General features: G+C 45.4%; 3 protein-coding genes across 5 annotated transcripts in view; 1 reads left to right on the forward strand and 2 right to left on the reverse strand.

Annotated features, from left to right (window-relative positions):
• Nucleotides 1–4,998, reverse strand: part of npr2 (natriuretic peptide receptor 2) — a 52,921-nt gene extending 47,923 nt beyond the window's left edge. Inside the window, exon 1 of the mRNA XM_056432081.1 lies at nucleotides 4,055–4,998. Coding sequence (XP_056288056.1) covers nucleotides 4,055–4,826 — 772 coding nt within the window. The 5' untranslated portion in view covers nucleotides 4,827–4,998. The remainder of the gene's footprint in view (nucleotides 1–4,054) is intronic.
• Nucleotides 4,999–6,578: 1,580 nt separating this feature from the next.
• Nucleotides 6,579–13,106, reverse strand: alad (aminolevulinate dehydratase). 2 transcript variants are annotated; one of them, XM_056432086.1, is made up of 12 exons: nucleotides 13,042–13,106; nucleotides 12,159–12,285; nucleotides 11,960–12,010; nucleotides 10,868–10,964; nucleotides 10,423–10,558; nucleotides 9,388–9,471; nucleotides 9,205–9,293; nucleotides 8,511–8,566; nucleotides 8,338–8,425; nucleotides 8,167–8,253; nucleotides 7,229–7,358; nucleotides 6,579–6,927 (listed from the first exon to the last, which is right to left on the reverse strand). In XM_056432086.1, the coding sequence occupies exons 2-12, from the start codon at nucleotides 12,275–12,277 to the stop codon at nucleotides 6,869–6,871; spliced, it is 996 nt and encodes a 331-aa protein (XP_056288061.1). In that variant the 5' UTR covers nucleotides 12,278–12,285; nucleotides 13,042–13,106; the 3' UTR covers nucleotides 6,579–6,868. The 2 variants fall into 2 exon arrangements, with proteins under 2 accessions (XP_056288061.1, XP_056288060.1); XM_056432085.1 differs by having other exon boundaries at nucleotides 12,159–12,300; nucleotides 13,042–13,060.
• Nucleotides 13,107–13,404: 298 nt separating this feature from the next.
• Nucleotides 13,405–15,759, forward strand: tmem203 (transmembrane protein 203). Of its 2 annotated transcripts, none has more exons than XM_056432093.1 (2): nucleotides 13,405–13,491; nucleotides 13,954–15,759. In XM_056432093.1, the coding sequence occupies exon 2, from the start codon at nucleotides 14,201–14,203 to the stop codon at nucleotides 14,615–14,617; it is 417 nt and encodes a 138-aa protein (XP_056288068.1). In that variant the 5' UTR covers nucleotides 13,405–13,491; nucleotides 13,954–14,200; the 3' UTR covers nucleotides 14,618–15,759. The 2 variants fall into 2 exon arrangements, with proteins under 2 accessions (XP_056288068.1, XP_056288069.1); XM_056432094.1 differs by lacking the exon at nucleotides 13,405–13,491 and adding an exon at nucleotides 13,505–13,643.
• Nucleotides 15,760–16,235: the final 476 nt, after the last annotated feature.

Raw genomic sequence — 16,235 nt, forward strand, 5'->3', positions numbered from 1 at the left:
AGAACCAGACGGCAAGAACCAGACGGCAAGAACAAGACGGTAGGAACCAGACGGCAAGAACCAGACGGCAAGAACCAGACGGTAGGAACCAGATGGCAAGAACCAGATGGCAAGAACCAGACGGTAAGAACCAGACGGCAAGAACCAGATGGCAAGAACCAGACGGCAAGAACCAGACGGTAGGAACCAGACGGCAGGAACCAGACGGTAGGAACCAGACGGCAAGAACCAGACGGCAAAAACCAGATGGCAAGAACCAGACGGCAAGAACCAGACGGTAGGAACCAGACGGCAGGAACCAGACAGTAGGAACCAGACGGCAAGAACCAGACGGCAAGAACCAGATGGTAGGAACCAGACGGTAGGAACCAGACGGAAAGAACCAGACGGCAAGAACCAGACGGCAAGAACCAGGCGGTAGGAACCAGACGGCAAGAACCAGACGGCAAGAACCAGACGGTAGGAACCAGGCGGCAAGAACCAGATGGCAAGAACCAGACGGTAGGAACCAGACGGCAAGAACCAGATGGCAAGAACCAGACGGTAGGAACCAGACGGCAAGAACCAGACGGCAAGAACCAGACGGCAGGAACCAGACGGCAAGAACCAGACGGCAAGAACCAGACGGCAAGAACCAGACGGTAGGAACCAGACGGCAAGAACCAGACGGTAGGAACCAGACAGCAAGAACCAGACGGCAAGAACCAGATGGCAAGAACCAGAAGGTAGGAACCAGATGGCAAGAACCAGACGGTAGGAACCAGACGATGTCCTCCCGTGTTGTAGCAGACACACAGAAACATGAAGGTGCCATCCGGAACCAAAAATGGTTCTTCAGAGTGATGACATAGAAGAACCATGTCTGGTTCCTCAAAGAACCTTTCAAACCAGGGTTCTTTAACCCTTGTGTTGCCTTCGGGTCATTTTGACCCGATTCAATATGTAACCCTCCTGTCGCCTTCGGGTCAATTTGACCCGATTCAATGTTTAATGTCGGTGTTCTTTCGGGAGTCAACAAACAAACATAAAGTACCTCACACTTAAACTTGGAAAACAATGGGCCACGAGCTCATCTAACGGTGAGAGTGAAATCAGACGGCGTAACGAGAGGAATACGGTCTCGCATAAGGAAAAATACTCAAGTAAGATTCCCGAAAACCGGAGTGCTTCTCCGACATCTGCATTTTCCGGGCATTAAAATGAGGAATTTAGAGGTAGTGGTGGTGGTGGTGGGGGGGGGGGCGGGTTAAGCTCAGGCCACAGTAATGACTCGGTCAGCTGTCAGAAGCTCCAAGGATGTGTGGCTTTGCATTAAAAAAAACAGTTTCCCTTTCCCGCCTCTAGCCGGCAGTCGGGTTGACTTTACAGAGGTCACAGCCCAGAGGTCATCCAGGTGATCCAGAACAAGCCCTGACAAAAACCCATTAGAGTCCCTGACCTCCAGCTCTCTGCAGGAGCTCCATCATTGATTTGGGAATTAATTGCACCGGCCCTTTAATTACCCTCATTACGCACCGTGTTTATTATCTGTTGACGGCGTTACAGATTTAAAGCCGTTTAAACAGTCCCGGTGTCTCCGTGCCCGAAACCATAAATACTCCCCCAAGATGTTCTGGTTGGAAGAGAAGAGAAGAGAAGGGAAGAGAAGTCGAGCTGGTTCCAAATATATATAATATATAATATATATATATATAATATATAATATATATAGACTATATATATTATATTATATATAATATATATATATATATATTAATATAATATTAATATACTGAATATATATATATTAAAATAATATTAATATAATTAATATAATATATATATATTAATATAATATAAATATATAATATATTTACCTATAAACTGTTGCCATGAAGTAGAGGAAGATAAATGTTTTGACACACATGTTCTATAGCGGAATATCAGGATAAGCTGTACGCATTATTTTAATATCCACTATAGTTTTCAAAAGTTTGGGATCACTGAGAAATGTCCTTATTTTTCAAAGCACTGTTTTTATGAAATAAATATAACATTAAATGAATCATAAATACTCTCTCTACATAGTTAATGTGTGAATGACTATTCTCTGGTGTTTAATGAAGTCTCTACAGAGGTGTGTAGAGGCCCATCTCCAGTGTTCTAATGGTACATTATGTTATCGCCTTAGAAGACTAGCGGAGGGGTAGAAAACCCTTGAAAACCCTTTTTATGTGAGCGCAGCTGAAAACAGTTATGCTGCTGAGAGAAGCTATAAAACTGGTCTTTTGCACAGTTTTTGTTGTTGTTATTTTCATCAGATATTTTGGATTTCCTCATGCGTGAACCAATCAGATTCCAGACCCTCGGTCACACAACGCGGTGATGACGACGTCGACCGCACGATGTTTCCAGTTAATTAAACCTGAACAACCGCCGGCTCATTTAACATCCACTCAAACAGCCGCCAGGAACTAAATCACTTGTTTTGCAACTCAGCAGGTTAAGTTTCCCTCATTGGACACACAGAAACATGGAGGAGCATCTGGAACCGTAAATGGTTCTTCAAAGTGATGCCATAGAAGAACCATTTCTGGTTCCACAAAGAACCTTTCAAACCAGGGTTCTTCAAATAACTATTTCTACAAAGTTGTCTCAAATAACCTTTAAAACATGGTTCTTTAAGGCACCATTTTTGGTTCCACAAAGAACCTTTCAAACCAGCATTCTTTAAAGAACCATCTTCTTAAATAGTTCTTCAAATAACCTCTAAAGGTGTCTCAAATAACCTTTAAAACATGGTTCTTTAAGGCACCATTTATGGTTCCACAAAGAACCTTTCAAACCAGGGTTCTTTAAAGAACCATTTCCTTTAATAGTTCTTAAAAGAACCTTAAAAATGGTTCTTTAAGGCACTATTTATGGTTCCAAAGAACCTTTCAAACCAGAGGTCCTTAAAAACACATTATCTTAAATAGTTATTCAAAGAACCTATAATGGTGCCGCAAACGAAAAAATGGTTCTCCAGAAGGTGATGGTTCTTCGTAGAACCACAAAGCCTTTTAAAGAACCCTTTCAGAGACTCTTCTGCGGGTCCCTTCAGTAGTTCTTGAGGATGTGAGGTTGTGTTCTACACACTAGTGACAGCTTCATGTTCTGTTTATCCTGCTGCGCCAGATCCTCATCGATGTTTCCACTGAGGGGGAAACAGTCCAACAGGAACTAAAGGAAATAAACGTTTTGCGCATCATTTTTACGCATAAAAAGTGCTCTGTGTGTGTGTGTGTGTGTGTGTGTGTGTGTGTGTGTGTGTGTGTGTGTGTGTGTGTGTGTGTGTGTGTGTGTGTGTGTGTGTGTGTGTGTGTGTGTGTGTGTATGCTGTACATACACTCATTTTGGGGATTTTCATTCCCAAGTAAATGAGCTGCAGCCGCAAGCGTGCGTAAAGTGAACCGCACAGACAAGGCATCTCTCGCTCCCTCCCTCTCTCCCTCTATCCCTCTCTCTCCCTCTCCCTCTCTTTCTCTCTCTCTCTGGTGGTCTCCTCTTGCAGGCCATAAACCTACAGCACACTGCCCACAGCCTAAACATTCCACTGTAATAACTGCGTAATAAACCGGATGTTCTCTGCACCTCTTCCAGTCAACCTCTCGCTGTCTCTATCTGCTGGGAAGTGTGACCTCATTGTCGGGGAACGGAATCTCCCTCTGCAGCGTTTCTTTAAAAAAAACAATAATACTCCAAATCTAACAGAAGTGTGTGATAAAAAAAATCAGAACAATAAGAATATGTCTGCATCCGCGTGTGATAACTAAAGTAAACCCCTCCCCGGGTTATTGGGGATGTCATCTCCATCCGCTGAAACAGCCTGATGGAGACCAGCTGGTGATCTGCTCTACTTCAAGATAATGTTACACACACACTTCAAAAACAAGCTGGTACAGGGAAAGTAAAACGACTTCTGGATTTTAAAAAATAATCTGGATCAGAAAATCTAAGCACATTACAGACTTTCTGCCCGCAGGATATTACACTTTCAGTCCAGAATGGATCTCTTTAAACACGTGTTCCTTACTTCTGCCGCGCTCCTTCATGAAGCTGATAAGATCCTTGTAGTCCTTGTAGTCGTCCTGGTACGGCTCGGCCTCCACCGTGATGTTCATCTGCCTCTTTAAGTTCAGGAAGATGCCCTCCGACAGAAAGTAGTGCGGCCGGTCGTCCATCCGCAGGTCGTGGAAGATCACCACGGCGCGCGACGTCCAGTTGAAGTGCGTGTGCAGGACGTTGGCGAAGTCCCCGAGCTTAGTGGTGGACGGCCCGATGCGCACGATGGTCCGGTACTCCTCCCGCTTGTCGAAGCCGTACGCCGGTCCACCGGCTGTGATCAGCGGGAGTTTCCAGTGGGACGCGAAACGCCCCACGGAGGCGAGCGGGTACACGCATCCGGGTCCGAAGAAGGCGTCCGGATGCATGTAGAGCTTGGCGTCCACGGCGACCACCTGCGCGTGGCTCTCGGCGCACGAGCCCGCCACGGGGTCCTCGGTGCTGAAGCTCAGGATGTTGATGAAGCGTCCGAGCAGCAGTCCGTGTTTAGTGTGCAGGTCCTCGCGCGCCATCATGAGAGCCGGGAGGACGCGCGGCAGAGCCCACGGATACTTGTGGTGGTTGTCCGGGAGCATCACCGCCACGGTGATGTTCCCGCGGCAGCCGGGGAGGAGGCAGCAGGAGAGCGCGGCGAGCACGCAGCATCCCAGCGCGCCTCTGCATCCCATAGTGAGACCCGGACCGCAAAGCGCACCGTTTGGAGAGGAGACAAGTCCGGCTTTGGCACCCCGACGCCACACCATACGTCTCCCTCTCCCTCACTCTCTCCTCTTTTCCCTCAAACGTCAAATAAAGTCGGGAAGGGTATCATCCTGTCGTGCCAGCGCGGCGGTGCCATGCGCGTCTCCGGTGCGTAAAATCCACGTGGAATCGAGTTCCCGGATACTTCCCCCCCCAAAAAGCGACTCCCACAGCGCAGCGTGGCCCTCTCACTCGACAGCCTCTCCGGGAGTGATAACGTGCATCCAGATGACTGCGACTTAAAGCGGAGCAGCCCACTGCTGCTCGGCCCCCGCGCGTCACGCACTGCAAGAAAAGTCCGCCCGCCATCAGCCAGTTGGCCACTAAGGGAGAGCATGACGTGATTATGTCACAGTATTCGTTTCATGTGAGTTGAGAAGGTTCTTTAATGTATATAAAACACTACATGTTATCATTTTATTTTTAAATTCTCCCTTCTTACACAATTAGGCAGATCCGGCATGTATTTTTACATTTTTTAAATACAAATTAAAATTCACAAATTAAACTGCATGGAGACCAGAAGGTGGTCGTGTTCAATGGAAACTGTGAAAGTAAAATAAAGTGCGACAGACTGCACAAGAAATATCTGACAGGTTGATTGTGTCCTTGTTTTGCAGTGTAATTATTAATCTCGTTAAAACGGCAGTGAGTCGCCCCCTGGTGGCCACTTCACACAGCGCAGCGGCACTCGGCTCCAGTCTCCTGTGCGTAATGACTGCAGAGAGATTTGGGGAGTATTATTATAGGGATCCGAGCACGTGCAGATTGTAATGATTTTGTGATTTAATTGAGACCATACAAAGTGATATATTCAACAAGTGGCCGCCTGGTGGTGACGCTGTGCATGGATTGGTTGATTTGATTGACGCACGTGACTCAACTGCTCCTCCTGCTGGCCTGATGGATGATGATCAAGGGAAAGTTATTGCTGATTGTGGGATTAGCTAGATGTTTAGGTTAGGTTAAGCTAGGTTTGGTTTGGTTAGGTTTGGTTAAGCTAAGTTTGGTTAGGTTAGCTGGTTAGATGGGACTCCAGGATGACCTGGACTGTGTCTGGTCTCGTTGCCCTGGAGCCGACTAACAAGAACAGGATCACCTGTATACTTTAAAATGGGCCTATTCTCATACCTGCTCTGACACGTGTGTGTGTGTGTGTGTGTAGAGGATGATGAAAGGTACAAAAACACATTAAAAAACAAAAAAACACGAGGAAACGCTGCAATGAGTTTTGGCACTTCACAGGTCAAAGTGGAGGGGGGAAGAATCTTAAAGGATGCTCGTAAAGAGATGTGAAAGGACCCCCTCCCTCCTCCCCCCCCTGCAGTATTCAGCAACATGTAACACATCCTAAAAAAAAGTCTGAATGATGCACACTACTGCTCATGTGTGTGTGTGTGTGTGTGTGTGTGTGTTTTCGGTGCAGCTGTGACTTCCTCCCACACAGCAGCACCTCGAACTTTAATGACTCATCAAGAGGAGTAGAGCAGTCACCTGGAGCTCGTTGAGTCGTCGTGCTCTTAAAGCAACAGAGTCGTATTCCAGAGGACAGCAGACAACACATATATAACCCATCAATATCAATAATTACAATTCTTTAATTTTACTGTTCTCGAAACTTTTCTTATTCATGTATTCTTTGTTTTTACGAAACGGGGGCAGCACTACTTTTTTAATTAATATATGAAATTGCTTTTACGAGACAAAAATGTGAATATGATTCATTTTAAAAGAGAAAATACAACCACGATCAATGCTGTTGATTTATTTGTTTAATATACTCTAAATATGTAGTGACAGGCTGAGGTAGCAATTTATACATAATCTTAGCAGATATTAGTGTTCCCACCATTAATACACAGACATCCCATAATCCATTAGTTAGGAGGAGACGTTCCCCAGATTATCAACGTTTACATTCTCATGTCCTGATCTGTGAATCATCACAAAGCGGAATAGGAAAAATAAAAATTAAAAAAGGCCAACAATGCAGGTTCTCCGTCTACGGGTTCTCCGTCTCCGGGTTCTCTGGGTTCTCCGTCCTTCACTCCTTCAGCCAGCTGAGCAGCTGAGGTGTGAAGTAGGTGATGATGATGTCAGCACCTGCATCGCAGAGCGTGGAGGGACACACACACACACACACACACACACACGCACGCACGCACGCACACGCACGCATCAAGTCGGATGATATCTCGAACTGAACATTTTATTTTAGATACCCATGTACCCTGACTGAAAGTGTGTGTGTGTGTGTGTGTGAACAGGGATACACTAATAATCCATCTGAGGGTTCATATACATGGTGACCAATGGGAGAGAGAGAGAGGGGGACATAGAGACTCTCCCCCCACCTCTCTCCCCCTCTCTCTCTCCCTCAAGTGTAACCTTCTGTTCCTCTCACCTGCCCGGCGGAAGGCGGTCATGACCTCCATCACGGCGGCCCGCAGGTCGAAGGCTCCGGCCTGCGCTCCGTGCCACATCATGGCGAACTCCCCCGACACGTTGTACACCGCCAGCGGGCGAGTCGGGAACTGAGGAGAGAGAGAGCGCAACGTCACGGTATGCAACGTGGAAACTCCCTCCAATAATTATCTGAATGAGGGGAACGTCTTCTGCATGTTCCCCGAAATGCAGAGAACAGTCAGAAGTACACCGGGGAGAAATTGCCCCCGAGAAATATAATGTTGCCCCTGATACCACGAGGGGGGGGCAACATGCCCCCATAACTTACGATAATAATTATGTTAAGATAATTATGTTAGATAAAATAAATAAATAATAATAGAATTAATATAATAATAATAATAGAAATAATAATAAAATAAAACGCTATTAAATTATAATAATTATTATAGTAACATGCCCCATAACTTACTATAATAATTATGTTAAGATAATGATGTTAGATAAAATAAATAAATAATAATAACTTAAATATAATAAGAATAAGAATAAAATTAAACGCTATTAAATTATCATAATTATTATAGTACAATGCCCCCATAACTTACTATAATAATTATGATAATTTAATAGCCTTTTATTTTTGTTCTTTGTTGCCTGTGCTAGGTAGGTACACACAACAACAAAAATATATATATATAATTTTGAATTCTAAAAAAACAAATAAATAAGTTATAATTGTAAAAAAAACAATAAGTAACCACAAATAAATAAGAATAAAATGTAATATGATTGTCTGATGTTTGTTTTTTGCTAAAAAAAAATCGAAGAAAACCCTTTGAATCTGTAGACTACTGCCTAATAGTCTTATTATTGCCCCCCCCCCACGCACACACACACAAAAAGACACACACACACACACACACACACACATACCATGTCCTTGACTTCTCTCACGATGTCCAGATACGGCAGACCCGGTTTCACCATCAGCATGTCGGCTCCCTCCTTCACGTCTCGCTCCTGGAAACAGAATTGACGGTGAGGCCGAGCGCTTCGGCTCCCACAACCCCCCCCCGACCCCCCCCCCCCCGAATGCCCACTGACCACAGCCCGGAGGGCGAGTCCCCTCGCCCCGGGGGGCAGCTGGTAGCACCGCCTGTCCCCGAACGCCGGTGTGGACTGCACGGCGTCTCTGCACGACAAAGCACAAGGATTCAGCCCCGAGACGTTTCCACTGATCACGGATCTGTTTACACGCCAAAAAGGAGCTTCCTCACCTGAAGGGGCCGTAGTAACAGGAGGCGAACTTTGCACTGTAGCTCATCACTGAGGCCTGGGAGGAGAAAAAAAAGAGACGCAAAGAAACCATCACCGACATGACCGTGTCCTACAAGTAAAGTATCAGAGTCCACCAGTAGTATTCCTCTTTGCATCAGAGCGCCATTGAGAATATTAAAGAGTTTCTACTGATGTTTAAAACTGTACATACCAGCAGCTTTATTGTTCTTGTGTATATTACCACCTTCTCTATAGTGTTTACTTTATATATTTTTTATTTTTCTATCTTATTATAGTGTTATTTCTAATAACTTGACTCTGAGAGCCCTGCACTAGATCTCCAAAGGGTCTGGACTGTTGGTCCAGGGGCACAGGTGTCAAACACAAGGCCCGCGGGCCGAAATGCGGCCCGCCACGTCATTTTAATGCGGCCCCCTGATGGCTTGAAAGACGCGTGATCACCTTTTCTTTAAGAAAAAAAGAAAAAATATCCTGTGCTTTTATTTTGAAGGTTTCAAATTAAATGGTTATAATATTAGAGAAATGTATGTACATTATTTCTACACTCCAATAAACAATAATCAAATGCAAAGAGAGTTGTAAAACAATATACTCGGGAGTAGTTCATAAAGCGTTTCAGTTACTGTCTCTTTAAGAGGGCGGCCATGATGGTGAAAACGAGTATTTGATTACCTTGTTCCCCATGCCGTTAGACAACAAGGCATTCTTAATGGCCGCCACTCTTCCATCCATCATGTCGGAGGGAGCGATGATGTGACAGCCTGCCGGGCGAGACATGAGATGAGTATTTATTAATCGGAATGTTTTTGTTCCTTAATTGGAAAAACATTCTTGGACCGGAAGAACCGGAGTTACCGGCTCGGGCGTAAGACAGAGACACCTCGGCCAGACGCAGACAGCTGGCGTCGTTGTTCAGAGAGCCGTCATCGTTCAGGATACCTGCAACAAGAGAGAGAGGGGGAGAGAGAGAGGGGGGAGAGAAGGGGAGGGAGAGAGAGAGAAGGACAGAGGGAGAGAGGGGGGGGAGAGAGAGGGACAGAGAGACATAGAGAGGGACAGAAACAGAGGGAGGGAGAGAGAGGAGGAGAGAGAGAGAGAAGGACAGAGGGAGAGAGAGGGAGAGAGGGGGGGGAGAGAGACAGGGACAGAGGGACAGAGACAGATGGAGGGAGGGGAGAGAGAGAGAGAAGTACAGAGGGAGAGAGAGAGACAGAGACGGGGACGGAGAGACATAGAGAGGGAGGGAGGGGAGAGATAGACAGAGAAACAGAGAGAGGGAGAGAGAGAGAGAGGGAGAGATAAACAGAGATGGAGGGAGAGAGAGAGGGACAGAGACATATAGAGATGGAGGGAGAGAGAGACAGAAACAGAGGGAGGGAGAGAGGGAGAGAGAGAGGGACATAGAGAGGGACCGAGAAAGAGGGAGGGAGAGAGACAGAGAAACAGAGGGAGGGAGAGAGAGAGAGAGGGAGAGATAAAAAGAGAGGGAGGGAGAGAGAGACAGAAACAGAGGGAGGGAGAGAGGGAGAGGGAGAAGGACAGAGAGGGAGAGAGAGGGAGAGGGAGAAAGACAGTTTGATTAAAAGAATAAACATTTATATAAATAAATATAATTCAATTAAAAAACTTACACAGAGAGCGTGTATTTTGAGCATCTTTCTTTAAAAATATTAACTAATAATAATTATTAGTAGAATATTAATTTATGTCTTTATTTTAAAAGCATATTCATTCTTTAAAACTCAGTGTAAATGAACATATGAATATAACAAAATTCCAGGATTTCCCCAAAACTTTTTTAGATTTTGTTCCCAGGACTTTTCTGGAAATAACCATTTAAAAACTCCAGGACTCTTCCAGGTTTTCCTGGAGCCCTGGACAGACACTGACCACAGTGCCCGTGGGACGTGTAGGGACACAAGCAGACGTCGCACGCCACCAGCAGCTCCGGGAACGCCGACCGGATCTTCTTCACGGCCAGGATGGTGGGCGTGTCGTCTGCGTCGGCGCCAGAGCCCTGAGCGTCCTGATGGGGGGGGGGGGGGGGGGAGGCCAGATCAGTGTGTGTAGGTGTGTGTGTGTGTGTGAGAGAGAGAAAGATCATCACATTCCACAACCCTGGACTCTAGTCTGTTTACAGAGGGCTTTCTAGAATGTGCTCCCATCCAGAAGCAGAACATTCAATGGTGCATTGAAAAAAAAAATTCCAGGACTTTTCCAGGTCTGGAAATAACCATTTTAAAATTCCATGACTTTTCCAGGTTTTCCATGACCGTATGAACCCCGTTTGAGTATTCTACCGCCCCCCCCCCCCCCACCCCCTAATCTTACATACCTTTTCTATATTTGCAGGCACACCAAAAATCAGTACACATTTCAAGCCGTTCTCCACGAGCGGCCGCAACATCCCCTCCACCTTGTTCACCCCGTATCTGTGGAGGAGGAGGAGGAGAAGAAGAGGAATTAGAAGAAGAAGAAGAGGAAGAAGAAGAAGAAGAATTAGAAGGATTAGAAGAAGAATTACAAGGAGAATTAGAAGAATTGGAAGAGGAGGAAGAAGAAGAAGAAGAAAAATAAGAATTACAAGAGGAAGAGGAAGAAGAAGAAGAAGAAAAAGAAAAATTAGAAGAAGAATTAGTAGAAGAAGAATTAGTAGAAGAAGAAGAATTAGAAGAAGAAGAAGAAGAAGAAGAATTAGAAGAAGAATTACAAGAAGAAGAGGAAGAAGAAGGGGGCCTTTTCGATAATGTATGAAATTGTATTGAGTTTAAAACTAGAATCTAAATGATTATATATTGACAGAAGTTTCAGACTGAGAGACGCCGCCGCTCCTCGTCTCTCGAGTCGCAGGAAGTCAGGAGGAGCTTTTTGGGCTTTTTGTTGTGTGAGAAACAAAAACAGTCTTAACGGATTCTTTTCTTATCTCGGTCCAGGTCCAGCATCTGGCTCCGGTCCACCCCGCCCAGGACTTTATCTAAAGGACAACACCCTCAGTGGGTCCACAGCTGAGGGGGCACTGTGTGTGTGTGTGTGTGTGTGTGTGTGTGTGTGTGTGTGTGTGTGTGTGGACTTAAATCCCCTCTGCAGTCCACACAGGGCAATAAGTTGTTGCAGAATAATTTAGAACTCAAAGCTTTTAAATATAAAATGATAAAAATAGAGGCAGGTTTCCCAAAAGTGTGAATGTTTCTTAAATTAACTCGGTCACGTCACAGTCTCTTAACTTTTAGTGTCCCTAAACTCGTCTTCTTGTTGTGTGCTTTTTTGTGTGTAACTGTGTGTTTCTTGCGTCGCTGTCTGTCTTTTTCAGGTCACCCTCGAAAAAAGAGAGATTTTAAATCTCAATGGGACTCACAAAGGTTAACTAAAGGTTCAAAATGTTTTAGAAGTCAGACTCTTGTGGATGTCTGTGCTGCGTTGCTCTCACCTGGCCTGCCCCGGCAGGCTGCCGATGGGCTCCACGGCATCTTCACTGTCTCTGTAGGCGAGCGGGACACAGAACCGACATGAACACCTCGTCCAACAACACAGCCCGTGGCCGTTGACCTCTGACCTCATACGCCAAACCTGCTAAATAATTTTTTTTAAATGCAATTTGTAAATATTTGTCGACGGATTTCATTTACGTGATGAATATCGGGTAGATGAGATTTTCGGGCCTGACGTCGGCGGCGCAGCTCTGCCAGTATCGGAGCGTCGGATGGAAATAGCCGCTGTGGAGGATGGACTCTGCTGGTGTCTGCATCTTCTAGCCTGAGACGGAGAGACCTCGTGAGAAACACGGAGAAGGTTCCACAGGGAGGAGGCCCCGGGCCCCATTAGTCAAAATACCACTCTCACACGCTTCATCTGGGCTCAGTCACCATGAGAACTGAGCAGGCATGCGTGAGGCTGCTTCTCCAAACAGCAGCTTTGGCTCTATTATTAACTCTTTTTTTTAAAAATCTTCATTGGCAATTTTCCCCCCATTTTTTTTGACACCATGCACATGCATTTTCATTAAATTGTTGTCATTTTCTTGAATTGTGAATACATTTCGTGTAAGAGACCCCGAGGCTGGGTGAAAAATACGCATAAATATATATTTTGCATCGTGTTGTGAAGATATTAGAACATGATATGCTCAAAATCGAACCCATGCTGTAATATTAATAATAATAATAATAATACATTTATGACCTCAGATATGAAGCAAAGACATTCAGAAAATGTCAAACTGACATGCAGTGCGCTTTAATCAGACAGAGGTTGAAACACACGACCGTTGTGTGCTTTCAGACATTGTCCTTGTCCTTGTGCTCGAGAGATAATGAACCAGAAGAAGGCGAAGTTACTATTACAACATGTCATTTATCACCTTGGCTGGCAAAAAAACCGTCATACTACATTACAATGTACTCCGATGTATAATTATGTACTAACAGCATATTATGTGTTAAATCTGTAACATTACAATCCAAGAATATGGATAGAAACTGCATAAATTCTACAATAAATCGGTGTACTTACTTGATAAAATGAGTCCGCGACTTCCCCACTCTTCAGTCAAGTCAGGTGATTCTTCTTTGGTTTCTGGCCGACGGCTCGCGGGAGACATGATGGCTCACTACCGCCACCTACCGACTGGAGTGTAATTTGTATTAATTCGGAGCTAAATTAAGAAACACTTAAATTTGAAGTTATTACATTTTATTATAACTAAATACAACAGTAAACATAGAGAACCGGGTGATTAATACAGGTGAAAGTGTTAAAGATGGATTAATAATAGGAAAATATTTGCAAATTTAGTACGCCAGTCCGTTCGGCTTCCGTACAATCTGAGTGTACTCGTCTCGCGATATTTCCAGAAAGGCGAGAAAAAAAGAAGAAACTACGATGCTAATAGTTTGATAGCTTTGTGTACTGACAGTTTCGCTTCCAGCTAGATGGAGGAGAAAACGCCCGAGTGTTATTAAGGTGAAGTAATCTGTAGTCACAGTGAAATACATTTTGTAGAAGTCTATGCGTGCGTTTCGTTGGTAATTAGATGATATCTGACTGTCTGTGGTTAGCTTACATAGTAGTGCAAAGGATCGGCTCCACTCTGTTTCATCGATGACACGTCAGATGTAAGTTAGCTGGACTTCATCTGTAACGTTGCTATAGCACTACGTGTAATTTCAGACTCGCTCTACCATTATCAGCCGCTATCTAGCTGAGTTAATTCAGTCTAACTGTTGAACTGACAACGTGATGAAGTCATGGAGACGGATGGCTGGAGTCACAGGCGTTAGCTGTGTCCTGATCCTGTGAGAGGTGATGTGGGCCCTGTCCACTCTGCGTTATGCGCATGTTTGCTGTGTTTCCTCCATCAGATCCGTCAGTTGTAACGCACTGCATCCTCTTTACTCGTGTTGTGCTTTCTTTGGCATCCATTAGGAAGGGTTTCCAGACGCTGGGAGCACTTCCTGCAATCCCATCTTCATCATCCTCGGGGATGGATTTGAAGATGTAGCCAAGAGTGACGTGGGTCGTCTTTGCAGAATCACCATAGCTGCCGAGGCCTAATCTGACTACTCGACTCTACTCTCCGCCACCTTAATTCTGGAGCGCTTTGGGCCCTAGCCCGGGCTGCCTTGGTCCCCAGTCCGCCCGTCGCCGGTTGAAGGCCCTCCTGTCCTCAGCGATGCTGTTCTCCCTGAGGGAACTAGTCCAGTGGCTGGGCTTTGCCACCTTTGAACTCTTCCTCCACCTGCTGGCCTTTCTGGCCTTCAGCATGCTGGTCGCTCTGCGGGCCGACATGTTCGCCCCGACGCTGAGCTGGTGGCTGGTGTTCGTGCCGCTGTTTGCCGCCGACGGCCTCAGCGCCTACTTCACGGCCATCGTGTCCATCCGCCTCTACCAGGAGAACGAGAAGCGGCTCGCCGTGCTGCGGCTCCTCTGGGTGCTGACGGTGCTCAGCCTGAAGCTGGTGTGCGAGGTGCTGCTGTGCCAGAAGCTGGCGGAGCAGGAGCAAGCCAGAGACCTGTGGTTCGGCCTCATCGTGTCGCCGCTGTTCATCCTGCTGCAGCTGCTGATGATACGAGCGTGCCGCGTCAACTGAGGAGAGGCGGCGCGCTCGGATCATCGGCGCGGGAGCGAAGAGCTATCTCCGTCCGCCGTTGGAGATTTAAAGCATAACTGTGGCGTCATTTCTCTTTTGGCTCATTGCTATTTCATTCACGTTTCTCACGTTTCAGAATGGAGTTTGTTTACATGTGTGTGTGTCTCTGGGAGCAATGAAATGAACACACTTTTTTACTGCTCGCTTAAGTTGTAATGCAGTACTTCTTCTTCCCAGAAGAATGGAGGCTGTTGATTTTGGAACAAGAACAATAGGGGCACCACAAACCTTTTTGACATGTCGCATAAACCTCTCTAATGGTCCCATTGCGATGCTAAACCGTCGGTTGATTTTAAAGACTGAATGTGGGCGTTAATTGCAACTAGACGATGCATATCAATACACATAACTGTTCTTCTGAGCCCCTTTACATCAGGCTGGATTACTGCTGTGCTTTTTTTTCTCAATACTTTTAGGAATGCAAAGAGTCGTGTTTTCGTGCATTGTGCAATCAACGTTCAGACGATGAGCCGTGAGGAAAACAAATGTACACCACAGTTATGTTTTAATGCACAAGCCACATGTAAAGATAATGAACGGGTGAACACCTAAAGGCTGTAATGCCCCAGACACATATTTGGGTAGCAGAGCCCCCCCCCCCTCCCCCTCAAGAGGAAGACATTGCTTGCCTGCGCCATTTGTTGAGGTTTACTCTCATGTGACTCACTTTGTTGCCTGTTGCAAGGAGTGTTGCGCACACAGTCTCCCCCTCCCTTGTCCCTCGAGCTGCCCGGCTCGTCAAGTCCATGAAGGAGAACGGTCTGAACGGCGAGACGCTGGTTCTGAAGCGTGTTCTGGGCTCAGTCTCACCCCGATGGAGAAGAAGTGAGTGTGAGTTCTGCCCAACGTCTTCCCCCGTGTATTGCTGTTTATTTGTACGATATGTAATGTATTTGATCTCGAGTTTGATCTTCCCGTGTGTATGTACTGCATGTATTTAAGGCCTCATTTTTTAAGGGTAATTCACGATGTGAAATTTCGCGTAATATTTACATGTTTTGTTTTTTTTGGAAATAAATTCACGGAACCTTTATTTATGTTAATATGTTCTCGTCATGGTGTAAATAAAACATCAACATTTATCCAGTGTCGTCTTGTGAATATGTTTTAGGCAGGTGGAGACCGCGATATGTTACTGGGCCTTCCTCTCTCTGGCCACTAGGAGGCGCGCCTGGCCTATTTATAGGAGCGCTTATAACACGACGTCTCCAACACACGCGTTGTTCTACAACAACATATGTGTGTGTGCGCGTGTGTTTGTGTCATGTTTGTATTTGACAGAATTCAGCACTTTACAGACTTCAATAAGATACATCACAATGCATGTCCTATACTTTAACTGTATTCCGGTTCTATCGACCATAAGAAGAATTATTCTTGCATGTGTCATGTGATGGATTATGTCTTAAATGAGTGTCAATGTATTGTGTAATATTAAACTGTGTTTTTTTTAAATATTAGCCCCGATGAATTCAATTAATCAATTAATCAATCTTCTGACGTCACCGCTAGTTTTATAGCTCCTCCAGCTGCTTAATTAATCGTGAAAGAGCAGACT

Source organism: Pseudoliparis swirei, chromosome 15, assembly GCF_029220125.1.
Source record: "Pseudoliparis swirei isolate HS2019 ecotype Mariana Trench chromosome 15, NWPU_hadal_v1, whole genome shotgun sequence".
Classification (NCBI taxonomy): Eukaryota; Metazoa; Chordata; class Actinopteri; order Perciformes; family Liparidae; genus Pseudoliparis; species Pseudoliparis swirei.